At 40.7% G+C, this 19,324-nt stretch overlaps 1 protein-coding gene across 5 annotated transcripts in view; it reads left to right on the plus strand.

Moving 5' to 3' along the window:
- The window catches only part of AVPR2 (arginine vasopressin receptor 2), a 309,022-nt gene extending 290,565 nt beyond the window's left edge, over nt 1-18,457 (plus strand). For all 5 annotated transcript variants that reach the window (XM_053695609.1, XM_053695610.1, XM_053695607.1 and 2 more), the window contains one exon: nt 17,149-18,457. In XM_053695609.1, the coding sequence (XP_053551584.1) occupies nt 17,149-17,354 (206 nt within the window). In that variant the 3' untranslated portion in view covers nt 17,355-18,457. The remainder of the gene's footprint in view (nt 1-17,148) is intronic.
- The last annotated feature ends 867 nt before the right edge of the window (nt 18,458-19,324 follow it).

Raw genomic sequence — 19,324 nt, forward strand, 5'->3', positions numbered from 1 at the left:
TAGCTGGCGGCGGTGTAGGGGGATCAGATTAGGGGTTAATATATTTAATGTAGCTGGCGGTGGTGTAGGGGGATCAGATTAGGGGGTAATACATTTAATATAGGTGGCGGCAGTGTAGGGGGATCAGATTAGGGGGTAATACATTTAATATAGGTGGCGGCGATGTAGGGGGATCAGATTAAGGGGTAATACATTTAATATAGGTGGCGAAAGTGTAGGGGGATCAGATTAGAGGGTAATAAATATAATGTAGGTGGTGGCGGTGTAGGGGGGTAAGATTAGGGGTTAATATATTTACTGTAGCTGGCGGCAGTGTAGGGGGATCAGATTAGGGGGTAATACATTTAATATAGGTGGCAGCGGTGTAGGGGGATCAGATTAGGGGGTAATACATTTAATATAGGTGGCGGCGGTGTAGGGGGATCAGATTAAGGGGTAATACATTTAATATAGGTGGCGGCGGTGTAGGGGGATCAGATTAGAGGGTAATAAATATAATGTAGGTGGTGGCGGTGTAGGGGGGTCAGATTAGGTGTTAATATATTTAATGTAGGTAGCGGCGGTTTAGGGGTTAAACACTTTATTTAGTGGCGGCGGGGTTCCGGGAGCGGCGGTTTAGGGGTTAATACATATAATGTAGGTGGCGGTTTAGGGGTTAATACTAGGATAGGTTTATTGCGGTGTGGGCTATGGCGGTTTAGGGGTTAATAATTAGGCTTATTGCGTTGTGGGGGTTGTCGGTCTAGGGGTTAATACATTTATTATTAGGAGTGAGAGGGGGGATTGCGGATATAGGGGTATACGTGTCGGGATGATGTTTGGGAGGCAGGTTAGACAGTTACGGGAGATTTTATACTTTAGTTAGTTTTTTTAGGCGCCGGCAGTTTCTAAAGTGCCGTAAGTCACTGGCGACTCCAGAAATTTGTAGTTACGCTTATTTCTGGACATCGCTAGTTTGTCCAACTTACGGCACTTTAGGAACTGCCGGCGCCTTATATGTAATACCCCGATGTGCAAGGTGAAATTACGGGCGGTGGGTTCCCTCGCTTGCGCCAAAAACTACGCCGTATATCGGATCGCGCCCCAAGAAGTTAGGATCAGGCAGGTAGCATTGTTTCCTGCATTGATAGCCTATAAATGGGTTTAAAGGGACACTAAACCCAAATGTTTTCTTTCATGATTCAGATAGAGCATGTAATTGTAAGCAACTTTCTAATGTACTCCTATTATTAATTTTTCTTCGTTCTCTTGCTATCTTTATTTAAAAAGCAGGAATTTAAAGCTTACGAGCCGGCCCATTTTAGGTTCAGCACCATGGATAGCGCTTGCTTATTGGTGGCTGATATGTTGCCACCAATAAGCAAGCATAACCCAGGTTCTGAACCAAAAATGGGCCAGCTCCTATGTTTTACATTACTGCTTTTTAAATAAAGATAGCGAGAACGAACAAAAAATTATAATAGGAGTCAATTAGAAAGTTTCTTAAAATTGCCTGCTCTATCTGTATTATTAAAGAAAAAATTGGGTTTAGTATCCCTTTAAGATGACCACAGGAAATATATATAGCAAATCAATTCAAAGAGAGCAAGTATTTGTCCACTGATTTGCTGGGGATCATCTGCTAATTAGAAGAGCATGTGACTTCCTCATTCAAAAGAGGGGAATTTGATCTGCCAGATAAAGGGCCGATTCTGTGATGCTCTTTAGGCTTGTGAGATTTTATAAGAAATATATCCAGTACTATGTAGAACCTTTAATTCTGTAAAGGCAATTTGTACCTTCACAATCGAGTGTCTCACAAACAGGTGTTCCTTTCTTTTATGTATGTGAAGGTGATACATACATAAATCATGTTATTTCCTTCTTAATATAAGGAGAGTACACGGCATCATTCCTTACTGTTAGGAAATACTGAACCTGGCCACCAGGAGGAGGCAAAGACACCCCAGCCAAAGGCTTAAATACGTCTCCCACTTCCCCCATCCCCCAGTCATTTTGTGACTTTCGTCACAGGAGGATGGAAGAGAAGTGTCAGAAGATGTCATGTCAGGAGCGATGCTACAAGACTGTCACACTTGAGAGGCTGTGTTTCTGTTCCACAACATGGATTCTGGTAAGATCGTTTACATTTTTACATATGTTGAAAACGCTAGAAGATAGGGTCACAGTGTGGCTCCTTTTATCTTATTAGAATCATGGGTTAATATCTCCTGAGGGGGGGATTATTGAACAGTGGGGATTAATCAAATAATGTGATGCTTTGATTCTATGCTGCTTTATGTGTGAGATTTTATTGGGTTCATAGGCTGTTTGCTATGTGGCTGGAACACACAGATTTCTACTTTCACTTTGAGTGCTGCTCAGCTTGTAGCTTGGTGCGCTTTTTCTCATAGTAGGGGCGGTCCTGCCTTACGCACCATATGACCAGGAGTGGTCTCCCTTTCATTTCCTCTTTCCTGACCGAGCTAGCTGTCGGAGAAGACGCTATTTCTCTGCATTGTCTGGGTCTAGGAGGTGGTGAGTGCCCCAGCCATTGGGAGTAAAGGTGTCGTTTTTTTGAGAAATAAAGATTATTTATTTTCTGTGTCCTGCTGTCATTAGCTTAAGCTATGGAGGATTCTGAGATATTAGAGGATACTCCCTCTATTAAAAATAATAATACCTGTTTATATTGTGAGGAGGCCTTGGTATGCCCACCCTCTCAACTATGTTCCATATGCCATGACAACGTTATTCGGTCAAAGAAGGTTAACCCTTTTAGTACCACTGAGCCATCCACCTCTAAGGACTTGCCGTCCCGTGAGGTGCATACCCAACGTTCATCTCCTTCTACACACGCAGCTTCCCGTAGCACGCTTAATCCTCCATCTTGAGGGGGCCTTTTACCATCAGATTTTACAGCACAGTTAAAAACTGTGGTGTCTGAGGCTCTCAGTGCTTTACCTCACCCTGCTAAATGCAGGTGAAAGGTTAAACATAGCTCTCCTGCCCCCGGGGTCATCAGGTAATTTATTGGACTTCTCTGCTCTGTCTCAGTTATCCGAGGATGAGTCTCACTCTAAGGGTGAACTTTCTGGCATAGAGTCTGCTGCCTCTAAGCCTCCTGCTACGGAGGAACAAGCCTTTAGGTTTAAGATTGAACACTTACATTTTCTTCTAAAGGAGGTCCTGTCAACATTAGAGGTTCCAGAAGCCAAGCTGCCTGATGAACCTTTGATTCATAAATTAGACAGAGTTTACGAGGACATTATTAAGAACGAATGAGACAGAATTGGATCTTCCTTTTCCCCTTCGTCTTCCTTTAAAAAATTATTTCCGGTCCCGGAGTCTCAATTGGTGTTGTGGGGTTCCGTCCCTAAGGTGGATGACGCTATCTCCACACTTGCCAAACATACTACTATCCCACTTGAGGATAGCTCGTCATTCAGAGAACCGATGGATAAGAAGATGGAAACTCTTCTAAGAAAGATGTTTCAACATACGAGATATTTATTTCAACTGGCAGCGGCCTTTGCCGCGATTGCTGGAGCAGCTACCTACTGATGCGACTCCTTATCGGAAATTGATTGAGGTGGAGGGTCCCCTCAATGTTATCCAGGAAATAATTAAAGCCTTGAAAATTGCTAATTCTTTTATCTGTGATGCAAACATGCAGATTATTTGCCTAAATGCTAAGGCTTCTGGTTTTTCGGTTCCGGCCCGTCGGGCGCTCTGGCTGAAGTCCTGGTCTGCGGATATGACTTCTAAGTCCAGACTTCTTTCTCTCCCCTTTAAGGGAAAGCTTTTATTTTGTCCAGGCCTGGACTCCATTATCTCTACAGTTACAGGGGGCAAGGGTGCCTTCCTGGCACAAGATAAAAAGAACAAGTCGAAAGGACAAGTTTCTAATTTTTGTTTTGATAAATCACATTGACAGCAACCCTCCGCTAAGCCCGAGCAAACCAAGAGTACTTGGAAGCCGGCTAAGTCCTGGAAAAAATCCAAGCAGAGTAAGAAGCCCGCCAAGACTAAATCGGCATGAAGGGGCGGCCCCCCATCCGGCGTTGGATCATGTAGGGGAAGACTGTTGCTCTTGTCAGACGTTTGGTTCAGGGACGTGCAGGATCCATGGGTCCTGGAGGTCATAGCTCAGGGATACAAGATAGGTTTCAAATCTCATCCACCCAAGGGCAAATTTCTCCTCTCAAGCCTGTTTCCAGACCAGAAAATAGGGAAGCCTTTCTGGGGTGCGTGCGGGATCTGTCCTCCATAGGGGTCATTATCCCGGTACCTATCGCAGAAAGAGGTTTGGGATACTATTCAAACCTTTTCGTGGTCCCAAAGAAGGAGGGAACCTTCCACCCGATTCTGGACCTAAACTGCTTAAACAAAATTCTAAATGTCCCCTTGTTCAAGATAGAGACGATAAGGTCCATCCTTCCCTTAGTTCAGGAAGGACAGTTCATGACCACTATAGATCTGAAGGATGCTTACCTTCACGTTGCAATCCACAAGGATCACTTCCAGTTCCTAAGGTTTGTGTTCCTGGACAAGCAATTCCAGTTCATTGCACTTCCGTTTGGTCTAGCTACTGCTCCAAGGATTTTTACGAAAGGTTCTATGGGCTCTTCTAGCCATTGCCAGAAGCCGGATTATAGCAGTAGCTCCCTACTTGGACGTTATTCTGGTACAAGCACCATATTTTCATCTGGCGGAGGGCCATTCTGAATCTCTTCTCTCTCTTCTTCGATCTCATGGATGGAAGTTAAACCTAGAAAAGAGTTCTCTTATTCTAAGCACCAGGGTGGAATTCCTGTGTACTATAATAGACTCCATATCCATGAGGATATTTCTAACAGACCAGAGACGTTGCAAGCTAGCTTCGACATGTCTTGCCTTCTGGACCTCCTTAAGGCCCTCTGGGGCTCAGTGTATGGAGGTGATTGGTCTCATGGTATCCAGCATGGACATTATCCCCTTTGCCAGGTTCCGTCTCTGACCGTTGCAACTGTGCATGCTGAGACAGTGGAACAGCGATCATTTGGATCTGTCTCAACAGATTATTATTATTATCGGTTATTTGTAGAGCGCCAACAGATTCCGCAGCGCTGATTTCTTGGTGGCTCTGTCCAGATCATCTGTCCCAAGGGACATCCTTCTTAAGACCATCCTGGGAGATTGTGACTCTGGACGCAAGTCTATTTACATAAACCATAAGGGTGGAACGAGAAGCTCCCTAATGATGAGGGAAGTATCTCAAATTCTGGAGAGGCCCACAGCTGTTTGCTGTCAGCAGTTCACATTCCGGGTGTGGACAACTGGGAACCGGATTTTCTCAGCAGACAATAATTTCATCTGGGGGAATTGTCTCTCCTACTCAAACTCTCCATCTCGAAGTGGTTGTGGAGATATGCAACAGGTGGGGGACACCGGAGATAGATCTCATGGTGTCCTGTCTCAATACCAAGCTACCCAGATATGGGTTTGAGGTCCAGTAATACTGATTGCTCCATCATGGCTGCGACTGATGTGGTTCGTGGATCTGGTGGGAATGTCATCATCTCCTCCATGGAAGTTACCTTGTCGCAGGGATCTGCTGGAACAAGGTCCTTTTGTTCATCAAAATCTAGATCCTCTGAGGCTGACTGCATGGAGATTGAACGCTTAGTTCTAGCCAAGAGAGGTTTTTCTGAGAGAGTTGTTGATACTCTCAATCAAGTTCATAAGCCGGTTATTCTTCGCATATCTCATAAGGTGTGGAGAACATACTTATTCTGGTATAAAGAGCGTGGATTTTCCTGGCATAAAGTTAATTTTGCCAGAATCCTATCGTTTCTCCAGGATTGACTGGAGAAGGGCCTTTCTGCCAGTTCCCTTAGGGGGACGGATTTCAGCCCTGTGTGTTTTTTCCTGCACAAGACGCTCTCAGAGCTTCCAGATGTACAGTCCTTTGTTAAGGCTCTGATTAGGATCAGACCTGTGTTTAGATCTAAGGCTCCTCCTTGGAGTCTAAATCTTGTTCATAAGGTTTTGCAACGGGCTCCGTTTGAGCCTATGCATAACATTGACATTAAATTGTTGTCTTGGAAGGTTCTTTTTCTACTGGCTATTGCTTCTGCGCGCAGAGTATCTGAGATCACTGCCTTGCAATGTGAACCTCTTTATCTAGTGTTCCATTCTGATAAGGCTGTCCTACGTACTAAGTTAGGTTTTCTTCCTAAGGTTGTGTCACACCGCAACATCAATCAAGAGATTGTGGTTCCTTCCTTGTGTCCCAATCCTTTTTCTTCGAAGGAACGTTTGCTTTATAATTTGGATGCAGAGAGAGAACAGAAATGCTTCAGTAAACACTGCTGCGGCTGGTGGGAGGAGCTGGAGCACAGTCTGGTTAGAGGGATAGTGAGATCCTCTAGTAATGGGCAGTAACACTTCCTACAATACACTAAATACAAGCTTGTCAGTGGTCCTGCTGTGTGATCACCTCGCAGTGTGTGTAACATATGGTGCTTACATTTCTGTGTGTCTTGTTCTGGGGTTATTTAGCTCCACTCAGCAGAAATAGGACTATTGCACCTTAAGTGGGTGAGACAGTTGAGGAGGATTCTCAGACCCAAAGGCAACCATTCAACCCTTTATTGGATTTAATTTGCTTTCATTAACCATTAAGTGTATAGATTATATGCATATAAATGCAGTGTGTGTATGTATATATAAATATATGTAAAACAATATTAATGGGTGTAGCTGAAATTTCTTCCTCAGGTCTGGCATATTATGTAAACATTTTCCTCCTGCAGTTCATAGATAATATACACTTAAAGGATCATGAACATAACTGTAATAGGATTTCGGCAAACTGTTTTTTTTTTAATGTAAAAACTTTTACATGTTTTATTTTTTCAATACAGCTACTCTTTATAGAAAAAATACTTAGCTTTTATTCCGCTTCACCGCGCTGTGTTATTCAGCTAGACAGCCCCTTTCCGAAGTCCTTATAATGAGGAAACCTCATTCACCAATCTTAGCACATATGTCAATGAGCTGAATGTATGTTTAATAGCACAATGCGCACTTGAGATTGCATGCGCAGTGCCAGAAACTGCCAACGCATGCGCATAAGGATAGCAAAGAGAACTGCTCTGTGTGAAGACAGCATGTACACAGAGAGTGGTGAAGTCACAGATCACATCAGTGAAGCAAAGAATCTTGGGAAAAACATGACAGGGTGCTCTCACGAGGGTTACATGTAGAGAACTCTGTGGTTGACTTTGTATAATAGGCCACACACTCGGAGTGTAAAGAATGCAAAAATATAATTGTAAATTTGACAATAAGATGGTTAGTATATCCCTATGTAGCTTCATAATTTATTTTGAAAAATGAAATCTCTTTTTATGAGTTTTTTTTATCCCTTTAAAACAGACTAGACTGATTTGTATTGGCTGCCAAATTTATTTTTTAAAGTGCTCTCCCTGCTAGCTTCGCTCTCCCTTGTGAAGTTTCCCTATCTAGGGAGCTCCATTGCCCTCTACTGTAGACATCTCGCCACTCTCAAGGACAGCTCCCTTTTTTCATAGAATTTCCTGAAGGCAGCCCCTGCAAATGTCGGCAGAATTTTTTGAATAGGGCCCAAAGAGTATAATTTAATCAGAAGGTGATAAGACGTTATATTATTTCCCCCTCTTCCTCCAGAGTATTACTCAAAGGTGGTTCATGGGGCAGTATATCATTATCATAACTTCTAAGCAGTTGTTGGCACTATGTTGTGGTTTTGTTAGGGAACTCCAGTAGCATGAGAAAGGAATGGAAAAGAACTACTGTCAGACACAGAGAACTAAAGAAAAAGGGACTCAGTACCCTTGGCATTTATTCATGTATAGTAGTTACAGAGATATTAAGGGTCAGAGAAGTTAATGTTATGCAGGTCTAACAAATCGTTATTTGTACTGATAACACACCAGTATGTTTACATTTGTGGACGTATTAGATCCCTGTGACACAATTAACATACAGCCACCAAAAAAACAAAACTTGTCCCAGATTGCCCCTGGTTGCAGTAATGATGATGCTCTCTGTCAGACTGGAAGTCTTGGTAGGACATTTGGTGGGGGATTGCCAGAGGAGACTGTTAAATAAGAGATGACAGAGAGAAAACAGGAATAAGATAAGGAGTTCTAGGATGGAAAAGGGCAGAAAAAAGCTCTATTTATAGACGGGAACTTGAACAGGAGTCTTGGCAGAACAGTTATCCCAGGCCCCAAGACTAGCATAAATATTATTTTTAAGATTATTAAGAAATATCCAATACTTATGGCAAGTATTTTATATATATATGTGTGTATGTATATATATATATATATATATATATATATATATATATATATATATATATATATATATATATATATATATATATATGTATGAGAAAGATAGACTGATAGAGAGGAGAGAAAAATACAATGGGAGAGGGAGACAAGGAGGAGAGAGAGAGGAGAGGAGAAAGAGAGGAGAGAGAGAGGAAGAAATGAGAGGCAAGATAGATAGATAGATAGATAGATAGATAGATAGATAGAAAGTAGATACTATACTCAAAACTGTCATTTCTTTACTAAGATATGTTGCGTCCACAACGTCATCAATTACTGTTGAGATTATCACTCCTGGCCAGCAGGAGGAGGCAAAGAGCACCACAGCAAAGCTGTTAGATATCACTTCCATTCCCACAAACCCCAGACATTCTCTTTGCCTCTGTTAAATGGAGGAGGTGAAGTTTTGGTGTCTGAGGAAAATTGAATTTATTTCACTTCAATCAAGATTTTATTATTTTAAAAAAGCCACGGTAGGTTTGCTCTGTTCTTTCTCCTTTTTGAAGGATTGGGACAAGCCGTACTCCATGTTAGTCTTTTCAGTAGGGCAGTGGTGGCTTTAAAGCAGTTTGGAACTTGTAAGGTGGGCCTTGCTGCGTTTTTCTAACATATTTGCTGCCAAAGGTATAGAAAGCCAGAGTAGGTTTACTCTGTTCTTTCTTTTTTCCACAGGTCTCTGTGAGGAGTATGTGTTCTCTAATACCGGGTGAGATGTCCTCCTGTAAGACAGCGGGAATTGCAGGTAAGTGCTGTTTGTCTTCTAGGTTGGGAGACTGGCACTAGGAAAGATTTGACTGCAATACTTATTGGGACAGTAAAATCCTTTGGGAAAGGTTTTTATTTGGCAGAGAGAGGCACTTGTATATGTGGGGGATTATTCCTGGCGTTGTGGGAATCATTCCCTGAGGCTGTGGGTTATTTTTTCACCCTCATTTTAACTATTGGGGAGAGGACTCAGACATTCATCTGTTTACTGCAGTTATGGATGCTCCGTAACTCACTGGGTGAGCTTATTACCCTATATACATTTATCATAGGTTTTAACATATACTGCATTGCAGATATATATATATTTCGGCTGCTATCCTTGCCTGTGTGGTCGTGTGTGTGAAATTCCACTTGTGTGGACTGCTGGACATGTTGTTTAAAATGTTGCAGCTGTTGTGGAAATGAAGTGTGCTGCTTATTCTAGCTGCGCACTTCATTTCTTTATCGTCCATGTAACTCCGCCTTCTTCTTAGATGAGAGCGGAACAGCGGCATTTTCAGCTTTTTCCGGGTCCGATCACATGACCCCGCCTCCTTCTCCGGCGTAGAACGGAGCGGAGATATTTCAGCTGACTTTAAGTAATAGACAATGCTCTATAGAATATAGCTTTCTGCAAGACAACGTTTCTAAGTGCCAGTATATATTTGTGCATTGAATAAATGGTTTTATTTTCTCAAACGTATACAAAGATTGCCTTGAGACAAGAGGGGCAATTGATCAGAACAGCAGCCCCCTGTGCCAAGTGTAATATACAAGAACCTCAATACTCTTATTATGGACTCTTGGGGCATATACTAATATGAACTGTCATTTTATGTGTCATCTTGGAGCAAGATTTCTGCTCCTATGGACACATATTGTTATGCCTTACATCATAATTTGTGCTGCTATACAAAGTCAGCCACTGTAGTCTAGTGAGTCTCTGAGCTGCCCTACATGTCAGAGATTGCGGGTTTTAATCCAGCTATTGCTGTGTGATCTTCATTTATGTCACCTGCTTATACCTGACTTGAACCTTCTGAATAAATTTTGTTTTCTAAGCCTCATGTCTGTCAGGATGAAGCTGATTAGGCATTGCCACAGCTTTCTCCTCAAACGTCCCAAACCTTAATGGTTACACATATAGCGCCCTGCTTTTCCTCTTCGTCTCCTGGAGGAGTTTATTTGCATGCAGAATCTGTTGCACAGGTATCTTCTGCGGTATCTGTGGCATTATCTGTTTTCCTATGTTGGATGAAATATGCAAGAGGAAGTTAGTTATTCAGATAGTAAGGTTTCTGCCCTACCTACTGCTACACGGTTTGCCCTTCCTCATAAGTCTGATGATGAGGATACATTGGTAGCCTCTGAGGGTGAAACCTTAGATTCAGACAGTCTAATTCCTTCTTCTGATGCTGAAGTATTAACCTTCAGATTTAAGCTTGAATACCTTTGTGTATTGTTGAAGGAGGTTTTGGCTACTTTGGACGACTCTGATATGCCTGTCATTGTCAAACCTAAGGAATTTGGTAACCTTAATAAATACTATGATGTTCCTTCCACTGTGGGAGTGTTTCCGGTTCCATGCAGATTTTTTCACAGGAATGGAAGAAGTCAGAAATTCCTTTTTCCCTGTCCCCTGTCTTTAAAAGGATGTTTCCTAAAGTAGAAGGAACAGTTCTACTCTGGCTAAGAGAACTAAGATCCCTATAGAGGATAGCTGCTCTTTTTAGGGTCAATTGACAAGCTGGAGGCTTATTTGGTATTGCCACTGTATTGAGTGCAACATCCTTGGGTGCGATGCCTTCTCTGGTTATTTTTGGTAGAAACTCCTTGGAGGAGATCCAGGATAGAATTACGGCTCTTAATAGCCAATTCTTTTATTTCTGATACTACCATACAAGTTATTATGCCAAGATATCCGGCTTCGCTGTGCTAGCCCGTAGGGCGTTGTGACTAATTTCTTGGTCAGTGGATTTTTCGTCAAAGTTATGGCTTTTCCTTACAAGGGTAAGGCCTTGCTTGACCCCGGTTTGGCAAAAATATTTCTGCTATTATGGGTGGAAAAGCTTTTATACCACAAGTCTGGATTTAGGCTCCATTCTCTCTGGAGGCATGGGTTGTATCCCACCACTGCCAGAGTTCTACAAGGTGTATATTCCTAAAGGATGTCAGAGTAAAAGCCTGCAGCTGAGTCTAATTCCGCATGTAGCTTTTGCCCCAGATCCGGGATCGGACCAAGTGGGGGGCTATATTTCTCTGTTTTCTTCAAGCTTGAATACAAGATGTCCCAGATAGGCTGCGAACATAGTATCTCAGGGTTTCTTAATAGAATTTAAACCTTTCCTCCTGGAGGTATGTTCCACCCCTCTAGTTTATCTAGAGAGGCATTTTTGAATTGTGTTTTGGACCTCTCTCCCCTGTGAATGATAGTTCCAGTTCCTGTAAGGGAACAGGGTCTAGGTTTCTAATTTATCCTGTTTATGATTCCTGTAAAGGTGGGGAACTTTTGTTCTATTCTAGACCTAATATGTCTCAACAAGTTTTTCTCAGGGTACTGTCCTTCTACATGGAACCATTGGTTCTTTTCTTCCTTTGGTACAAACGACCTTAGACCTGATGGACACATATTTTCTAGTTCCTGGGATTTGCCTTTCTGGAAAACTTTTTCAGTTGTAAGGAAAGTTTGGTGCCGCCCGTCCTGGTCGACATTTTGGTTCAGGCATCATACTTTCAATCGGCAAGCTCTTATACAGAGATCTTGTTGTCTTTCCTACATTTCCACAGATGGTGGATCTGGAAAAGAGTTCCCTTGTTCCAGCTACAAGGGTAGTTTTCTTAGGGACCATAATAGATTCCCTATATATTAAAATGTTTATAACGGAGGTCAGAAAATCCAAAATTCTATTCTCTTGCCTCACTCTGCAGTCTACTGTTTGGCCATCAGTGGCTCAATGTATGGAGGTAGTTGGTATGATGGTTGCTTCCATGGACATCATTCCCTTTGCTCGATTCCATTTGAGAGCTCTGCAGTTATGCATGCTCAGACAAAGGAAAGGAGACCATTTGGATCTGTCTCAGAGGATAGATCTAGATCAGTCAACTAGAGACTCTTTCGTGGTGAATTTCTCAGGAGCATCTGTCTCAGGGCACGTGCTTCAGGAGACCTTCCTGGGTGATTGTGACCACGGACGCCAGCCTGCTGGGCTGGGGAGCAGTCTGAGACTCGTTAATGGCGCAAGGACTATGGTCCCAGAAGGAGTCTGCTCTTCCCATAAACATCTTGGAGTTGAGAGCCCAGTTTATCAGGTTCCAGTCAGACAATATCACCTCATTGGTTTACATCAACCACCAGGGAGGAACTCGGAGTTCCTTAGCCATGAAGGAGGTGGCTCACATTGTTCAGTGGGTGGAAGCTCACAATTGCTGTCTGCCATCCACATTCCAGGAGTCTTTTCATCCCGGGGAGTGGACTCTTCATTCAGAGGTGTTCTCCAGGTTAACCCTCAAATGTCAAGCTTACAAGGTACGGTTCAAGGTCAAGAGACTCGCAGGCTGCCCTGATAGATGCTCTGACGGTTCCTTGGGATTTCAGTCTAGCTTACTTGTTTCCTCCATTTGTTCTCATTCCATGAGTCATTGCTCATATCAAACAGGAGAGTGCATCAGTAATTCTAATAGCACCTGTGTGGCCTCGCAGGACCTGGTATGCAGACCTAGTGAAGATGTCTTCTCTTCAACCTTGGAGGTTGCCTCTGAGAAAGGACCTTCTAACTCAGGGTCCATTCCTTCATCCAAATCTCGTTTCTCTGAAGCTGATTGCTTGGAGATTGAACGTTAGTTCTGTCTAAGCGTGGTTTTTCTTAATTGGTCCTTGAGACCATGATTTAGGCTCGCAAGTCTGTTACTAGTCATATTACCAGAAGGTATGGCGCAATTACCTTTTTTGGTGTGAATCCAAGGGCTACTCTTGGAGTAGGGTCAGGATTCCTAGGATTTTGTCCTTTCTCCAGAAAGGCTTGGAGTAGTCAGTCAGTACTCTGAAGGGTCAGATTGGTGGACTCACCATATTTTAGGAAAGAAAACAAAATTTATGCTTACCTGATACATTTATTTATTTCCGGATATGGTAAATCCACGATCCCACCCTTTTAATTAAGACAATCATTTTTGACTAAACGTCAGGCACCTCTACACTTTTGTATTATTCCTTTTTCAATTTCCCTTTGGTCGAATGACTGGGGTTTGTGGAAAGGTAAGTGATACTTAACAGCTTTGCTGTGGTGCTCTTTGCCTCCTCTTGCTGGCCAGAAGTGATATTCACAACATTAATTGGGGATTTTTTGGGATTTTAACAGCATAAAGCCAACTTTATTAATGTTTTGGCTGTCTCTGCCCCTTCATCAGAATGCAATGGGAGAGAGGAGGGAGACAAAGACGAGAGAGAGGAAAAGAAGACAGAAGAGAGAGAGAGGAGAGAGGGGGAGAAATGATAGGCAAAAGAAAAGATAGATAGTAGAAAGTCAAAACTGTCATTTTTGGATTTTCACAGCATAAATAAATGTTGAAATAAAGAAAACAGTGCTATTTGTAAACTTTTTAATACATTCCAGCAGGTAAAATGGATCATTGGGGACAAATTAAAGTAGGATGAATAGAGACATGGACTGGAATTTGTGTCTATAAAATGCTCTTGTTGTATTATATGAAAATGATAGGCTATAATATTGTGAATCCACTAGGTGGAGCTGTTACTATGCTGAATTTGACCACTTCTATAAGAGGTTAACCCAGGTGTGTGTGTGTTGGGGGGGGGGGGGGTGCTTTTAGCCTATATAAGGCTGATTTTAATTGATTGTAAAATGGACATGACTAAGGATGTAAATCCGAAACATTGTCACACTTTTTTATGCTGGCTTAAATAAAATTGTCATATTTTGAATTGGTGGTGCTGCTGTCCTCTACTTGGAACAAATTAAAGGGGAGACAAATTTAGGGTACACTGTCCCTTTAATAAAGGGAATCAAAACTCCTTCAGAACGCTATAGACCAGTAAGTCTGTCTTTAGAGGTGGAAAGTTACTAGAGGGAATTATATTCGAGGGTACAGTCATTAGAACATGATCATGAGTGACAAACCTAAGCCTTAATTAATCTATTTAGTTTGATAATGATGAACCAGTTAATATGATATGACGAGAAGAAAACAGCGCATCCACGAATCACAGCAGCGTTTATTATTCAGGTAAATGACACACACAAAAATTGCACACTTACAAGATGACAGCAATATATGAGCGGTAATGCCCTCTGGCTAGTTGTTTCTCGCCTGTAGTAAATCTCAGCGGAATCGCCTCAGACGCCGACCAGCAGCACCAAGAGACCCACTTCCTGTCACATACGGCATGTACCAATATGAACTCAAAAGAACAGCAGTCCTAAGAACTTTTAGGTAGTTATTAGTTACCCTACGCGTTTCCTCTGCTCACGGGCAGACTTCTTCAGGGGTATATGGAAAATATATAGCCCTGAAGAAGTCTGCCCGTGAGCAGAGGAAACGCGTAGGGTAACTAATACCTACCTAAAAGTTCTTAGGACTGCTGGGTCCTAAGTGGGTCTCTTGGTGCTGCTGGTCGGCGTCTGAGGCGATTCCGCTGAGATTTACTACAGGCGAGAAACAACTAGCCAGAGGGCATTACCGCTCATATATTGCTGTCATCTTGTAAGTGTGCAATTTTTGTGTGTGTCATTTACCTGAATAATAAACGCTGCTGTGATTCTTGGATGCGCTGTTTTCTTCTCGTCATTTCTTATACAGCTTGCTGCAACGGGATACACACAGCTGGAGTCCCTGTGATCTATCAGCTGCTCCTGTGAGGATCCTTCAGCGTACATTCAATTAGACTAACCAGACATTACCACGTCGGATTTGCCGTGTATGCACATCTACTGAACGAACTTTGCCTCCATCTGCTTCAGCTAAGTTAACACATTAATCCTGCTATAACCAGCCTATATGTACTTTGTTTGATTAACATTATCCACTGTTTTGGGACATTTTGTTTTGGGACATTTCATTTACTCCCAGGAATACAGGAGTTTCTCTATATACATACATATATACTAGCTTGTATGGTGGTGAATGTATCTATGTTTCATATGCTAATATAATAGGGGATTGGTTGTGTGTCTTCTGAAAAGCAGATATATAAGATACATTCGTTCTTATTTATTCTTTGTTCACTTTCTCAAAGGAGAAGTTCTACGGGTGCCCCACCTGATTCAGTGTAGCGCTGTTATTACTTTCTCCTGTTTCAGTTAATATGATACAGTAGGATTTGATTCAGTGTCACATGGGAGAGTACCGTACAAACTAGACTAGCTGATAATATTACCACTTAGATTAAAAAAAAAAATGTTTTAAAGCAGGGCAAAGAGTTGTAGTAAATGGATCAAATACTCAAATTAGACCAAAGTAATAAGTGGGGTCCCTATACATAGTTATTTTTAATATTTTCATAAATGACCCAGAAGAAGTATTAGATAGCATAATTTATATTTTTGCAGATAATACTAAATGGTGTAAGGCTGTAAGGTTGAACAGGATATACTTGCTGTGCAAGGAAATTTGTGCAAGGAAATTTGTTTGTTTTTTTAATCCAAACTATAACACAAACTTGGGCCAGCACTGCTGTATTAGGTGCTCGTGTAGACTGGGATAAACTGCCTAACCCCTCCAGATATTGTTAATGACAGAATGTCCACTGCACCTATATAATTTAAACTTTCTTTATTCAGACATCTATAAAATAAGCGGCTTTTCGGGGTACATCCCCTTAGTCATGCTATACTTTGCTTGACACAGTATCTCTATTTTGAAACCTTTGGTTTTCGCGCCAGTTACACCTCTATTGTACACTGGCTCCATCTAGTGGTCATCTCAACAATTTACATGTAATCTGTGCAGCAAACAATTTAAAAACAATATAGTGGCAATGTCAGATTTTGAAAAAAAGGCTTACAACATTTTGCTTAATTTGTTACAATCATACACATATCCTTCTAATCCTAATTAATTAAAATTATAATTGGAAGTAACTTTTTTTGTATTCACGGGTAAAAGACCATGTAACCCACTTTATACTGCTGACTGTTAAGAATGTACATAGTTAAATTCTTAGAGTGTCTTTTACTATATACAAGAGTCTATACAGTGTCTATTTTTAAACATGTTACTTAATGATAACTATATGTGGAAAGAAACCTATAATGAATAAATAACATTATTAACACTTTCTTCAAAAAAGGGGACACATAGTTATAGCCATTCTATTGTAATGAGATATTTTTTATGAGACTTCTCAAGAGAGTGGCCCTCATAGAAAGGGCATTGGTTATAATAAAATAAAAAATAACAAGTTAGATCGAAATCTCTGTTGAGTCCCTTTGGAATCAAAGTTTCTAATTTGTGGATCCACCACATTTCTTTTTATTTTAACAATACCTCCCTGTCCATGGGCAACTTAATTTGTTCAATAATTTGCCATCTCAACTGGCTAATGCCATGACCTTTTTTCCAGTAAGGTCTTGGACAGGGGGGCTTCCAAATTCTTGCGTCTTATGTTGGAACGGTGCTAACTCATACGTTCCCTCACCTTTTGTGTGGTCTCTCCTAAATACACCAGAGAACATGGTCACTTAATGAGATATACCACATGTGTTGTTTCACAGGTATAATACCCATTTATATCAAACTTTTTACCACTGTGAGGGTGAAAGAAATTAGGTCCCTTGATGACTGAACTGCAACTCAGACAATTTAAACAGGGGTAACTACCTCTTTGTTTGGTGCCTACAAATGTTTGTTTGAAACCCTTACTAGGTCCTATATCTGTGTTTTTTTTATGTTTTTCTGGGGGGGGGGGGTTAAATATTTTTTCCAGTAAAGCCATAAATATTGGCTAAAGCATTACAGTAGGACTGTTTTATTCATGCTCCGTTGTACAACTTGAACATAACAATAATTTAATGAATTACCTGTGTTCCTTCCTCTACAGATTCAGTCATGAATATCCTTATGCTTCTTGCAAGCCTCAACAGCTGCACCAACCCCTGGATCTATACCATCTTTAGCAGCAGTGTCTCCAAGGATGTTCAGGCCATCTTATGCTGTATGTGCAGGACAAAACGGCGCAAAAACTCTCTGCCAGAGGACTCGTGTTTCACTGGCAACTCTTCTCTTCCTAAGGAGTCTCTTTATTGACAGTGTTGAGAGGAAGAAACCTGGACATATTGAGGAGACCACTGTAGATACTGCTGTATGAAGGGTGGGAAGTGAAGTGGATGAAGGCCACCATATCATAGCAGATATGAAAGAAAAAAATATTATGAAGACTCCAAGAGGAAAACTATATCCTTATAATTAATAACTAAGATACAAAATCCCTTATTTAGACCAAGAACTGGCCAAATCCATTTTTCTATAAAGCAGAAACAGTAGTGGCTACTGGCGTTTTATCTACATGAACCGATTCCTCACTTTAACTGAGAATCTCCTACTTTAGACAAAAAAAACCAAAGTACTTGCACACACTGACTTGAAGGATCTCTACTTGAGGAATTCTCCTTGTGGTACTAAGTATAATATATGTCTGAACTTTCTGGATTTTTCAAGACAGATGTCAGTGTGGAACATCACAACAGTAGACCGACATCTGCTGAATCCTCAAAACATGAAGAAACCTATGATCCTCTTTGGATCACTTTGATAAACTCCCTATTAAGGCAATGTGTTCTCTTATATGAATATTTTATTACAAAAAAAAAAAAATTGTTGGGTCAAAGGGCAAGGGACCAGTATCCCATGCTCTGTGTATTGTTTCCTTGGAAGAATCTAAAGATCTGCTTCTCAGGAATAGCATCAATATCATTCTGGAACAAGATTCCAAGTATTGATATTTAACAGAGACAATTAACAAATACAATATATGTTAACATTTAATATATGAAAAGAGAGAATGTAAAAATATTGTATATATATTGGGTTCAGTCATACTCATTTGTCATTTATCAAAAGAAGAATGAAAATTATTCATTTATTATGAACCACTACGCACTGATTCTTAGTTGTGATTCATTCACATATGGCACCTTGTTAATTAATTCATTTATTATGCTTAGATTCAATAACTTATTGTGTTAGCCTATTCACTTATTGTGATATACAATAAACGGGTTCCAAGTAGTTATTCATTCACAAATTGAAGCACACTGTTTCATAAAGGGTAGGTTCATTTATTCTCACTGCAGACTAATTGGTCTACGTATTCATTAAATTACTTTAAATAAATATTAATTAATGTATAATAGACTTTCATTCACTTACTCACTATGCAGGCTCATTCACTTATGTGTTCATGGTGCACGATTTTGATGTCAGTTAGGGTCCAATGATCATAAATTCTTAAACTTGGAGTTAAATTATAGTGCAGGTTTCACAGGGGCTGAACACACTGAATTCTTTAAGAAAAAAAGAGGAACTTGGAAGATAAAAGAGATGAAAGATGCCTTCCATAGAAAGTAATGAGCCCCTCTGGGGGTAGAGAATCTCACAGGAAAGAGTGAAGTTAACAGGTATAGGTGTGTAATTTACACCAATGAAGGAAACAACACCATTATAAGAGATAATGCTGCAGAGTTTATTTATGAATTAATCCAAAAATATGCTACTCTCTTTAGATAAAAAAGACACACCTGATAATCTCATGACAATTCAAGAATTTAAAAACTTAACAGAATGTACATGAGCACATATGAATAAGAAAATAACATTAACCATTTTATAACTTTAAAATAATAATGCAGAAGCTCAAAATTGGAAGAATAAATGTTAAGTAATATCTAAACAATGATTGCAGGGTTCTATTAGGTACATAGATTTTTAATACCAACATCCACATTGGGGAGCACCTGGTATTTATATAAAGTCGCAGTGTGCAGCAAATACAAATTAAACTTAAATGTTTTCATTACAATTTAACTTGCATTTACATCTAGTTTAGTAACTTTACTTTTATATTTGTTAAATAAGTGTATTGTGAATTTTGAGCATACTCATCCTGCATACAGCAAGTGAGATAAATCAGAGAAATCTGCTGGTGTAAAATGCTATTATATGAATTTTGAGACTCAGACACACCCTGGAAAATCCCCTGTTCATCCCAGAAAACTCCA

This window comes from Bombina bombina, chromosome 12 (genome assembly GCF_027579735.1).
Source record: "Bombina bombina isolate aBomBom1 chromosome 12, aBomBom1.pri, whole genome shotgun sequence".
NCBI lineage: Eukaryota > Metazoa > Chordata > Amphibia > Anura > Bombinatoridae > Bombina > Bombina bombina.